This window comes from Triticum dicoccoides, chromosome 4B (assembly GCF_002162155.2).
Source record: "Triticum dicoccoides isolate Atlit2015 ecotype Zavitan chromosome 4B, WEW_v2.0, whole genome shotgun sequence".
Taxonomy (NCBI): domain Eukaryota; kingdom Viridiplantae; phylum Streptophyta; class Magnoliopsida; order Poales; family Poaceae; genus Triticum; species Triticum dicoccoides.
The window spans coordinates 468,485,325-468,486,765 of NC_041387.1; the positions used below are offsets into that span (position 1 = coordinate 468,485,325).

At 40.0% G+C, this 1,441-nt stretch overlaps 1 protein-coding gene across 2 annotated transcripts in view; it reads right to left on the reverse strand.

Moving 5' to 3' along the window:
* The window catches only part of LOC119290923 (J domain-containing protein spf31-like), a 7,668-nt gene that overhangs the window by 4,849 nt on the left and 1,378 nt on the right, over positions 1–1,441 (reverse strand). The window contains exon 2 of one of the 2 annotated variants that reach the window (XM_037569606.1): positions 45–135. In XM_037569606.1, coding sequence (XP_037425503.1) covers positions 45–135 — 91 coding nt within the window. Of the gene's footprint in view, positions 1–44; positions 141–1,441 lie in introns of both variants that reach the window. The other variant, XM_037569607.1, reaches the window with a different exon arrangement.

Below are 1,441 nucleotides of genomic sequence, written 5' to 3' on the forward strand. Positions count from 1 at the left end.
TACAACAAACAGTGTAGTTCAATGTTAAATCCATGTTTTCTTACCTTCCTATATTGCTTCTTCACCTCATCCACAGAAGAATCAAAAGACAGCTTAAGATGCTCAAAAGGGTTTAACTTGAAGCAACCAAGTATCCTGACAAGATTAGAATGTGTTAGAAACAGAACGTAAAATCAAGAACATGGAAATAATCTGAATGCTTTTGTTTATTTTTTATCAACTGAATAATACGCCTGTTTGACACATGGCATTTCGGACTTATCATTTTTTTAACATGAATGTCACTGTATAATTTCAAGGTACATTTATATGTTTCCTCACAGCATAGATCTCCCTCAATAACTTATGTCTAGTCTTCCAATAGAAAAGGGGTAATCTAGACATGAAGGAGCTATAAATAAGCTTAGATTATAGGATGATTAAATTCGGCTATTATGCTCATCTACATGCCTTCTAGAGACTAAAATAACATCAAAAATCAGGAAAAATACTAAAGGAGTAAGTACAACTAAAAATGAAGCTGAATGGCATCGGCTATTCAGGTTTGCACCGTTAGGGATCTCACTGATCAACTATCGTGTGTCATTCCAAAAAATTTAACATGTATAGCAAGTTGCAGAGTATGCCTCCCTAGTCAGTAGTCAACTGACCATGTTTAATTGTTTATAATGGGTAAGTAGTTATAATATTTAACCGGCTTCGAAACCGATAGCATAACAGTATGTCTGCTGGGCTCCATTGGACAGCATAAGCTAACACAGGAAGACATGGGTATCTTTGGTTGGTGTCCAAAAAGAAACCGTACGAATATTTTGGTTGTGAACAAAACTTTGGTCCTTGTTTTGTTTGTATGGCTGCCAAATTTTTGGCATATGCCCATGCCACCTTGCCTATTCTGCTTCATTTTGCTTGCCAACACTGGCAAAATCATGAATAAGTAAAACGTTGACCAAAGTTGATCCCAAGGCACAAACAGGCTTAGTCCTTCTTGAATGCAAATTTATCAGCTCGGTACAAGTAAATATATATTACAAGAGGTTCTATATATGTTGGTCATGGCATGGGGCGCACGATATCAGAAACAATAATAAGATGCTCCAGACGTCATTACTCATTATCGTGTGGCGTGTGTACAACTTAACATCGCATACTAAGCTACAAGAAAGCAAGGCAATCGCGTCTTAGAAGTAGCATCACCACCAAAGTAGTAAAAGTGGGAAAAATTCCCAATCGCGTCTGAGAACAGGTGAGCGAACCGGACGACTTCGACCTAGGGTTCACGCGGACCCCGTCGCCGACCCAAATTTGAGCAGCAAGCAGCGGCTACATCTACTGCGTCCCACGATTGGCCACGAATTGCGCGACAACGATGGCGCTACTGGGGATCTGAAGCCTACGTTGTGCCAGAAGGGAAATGATACCGCTCGAGGAGATGGGGGAT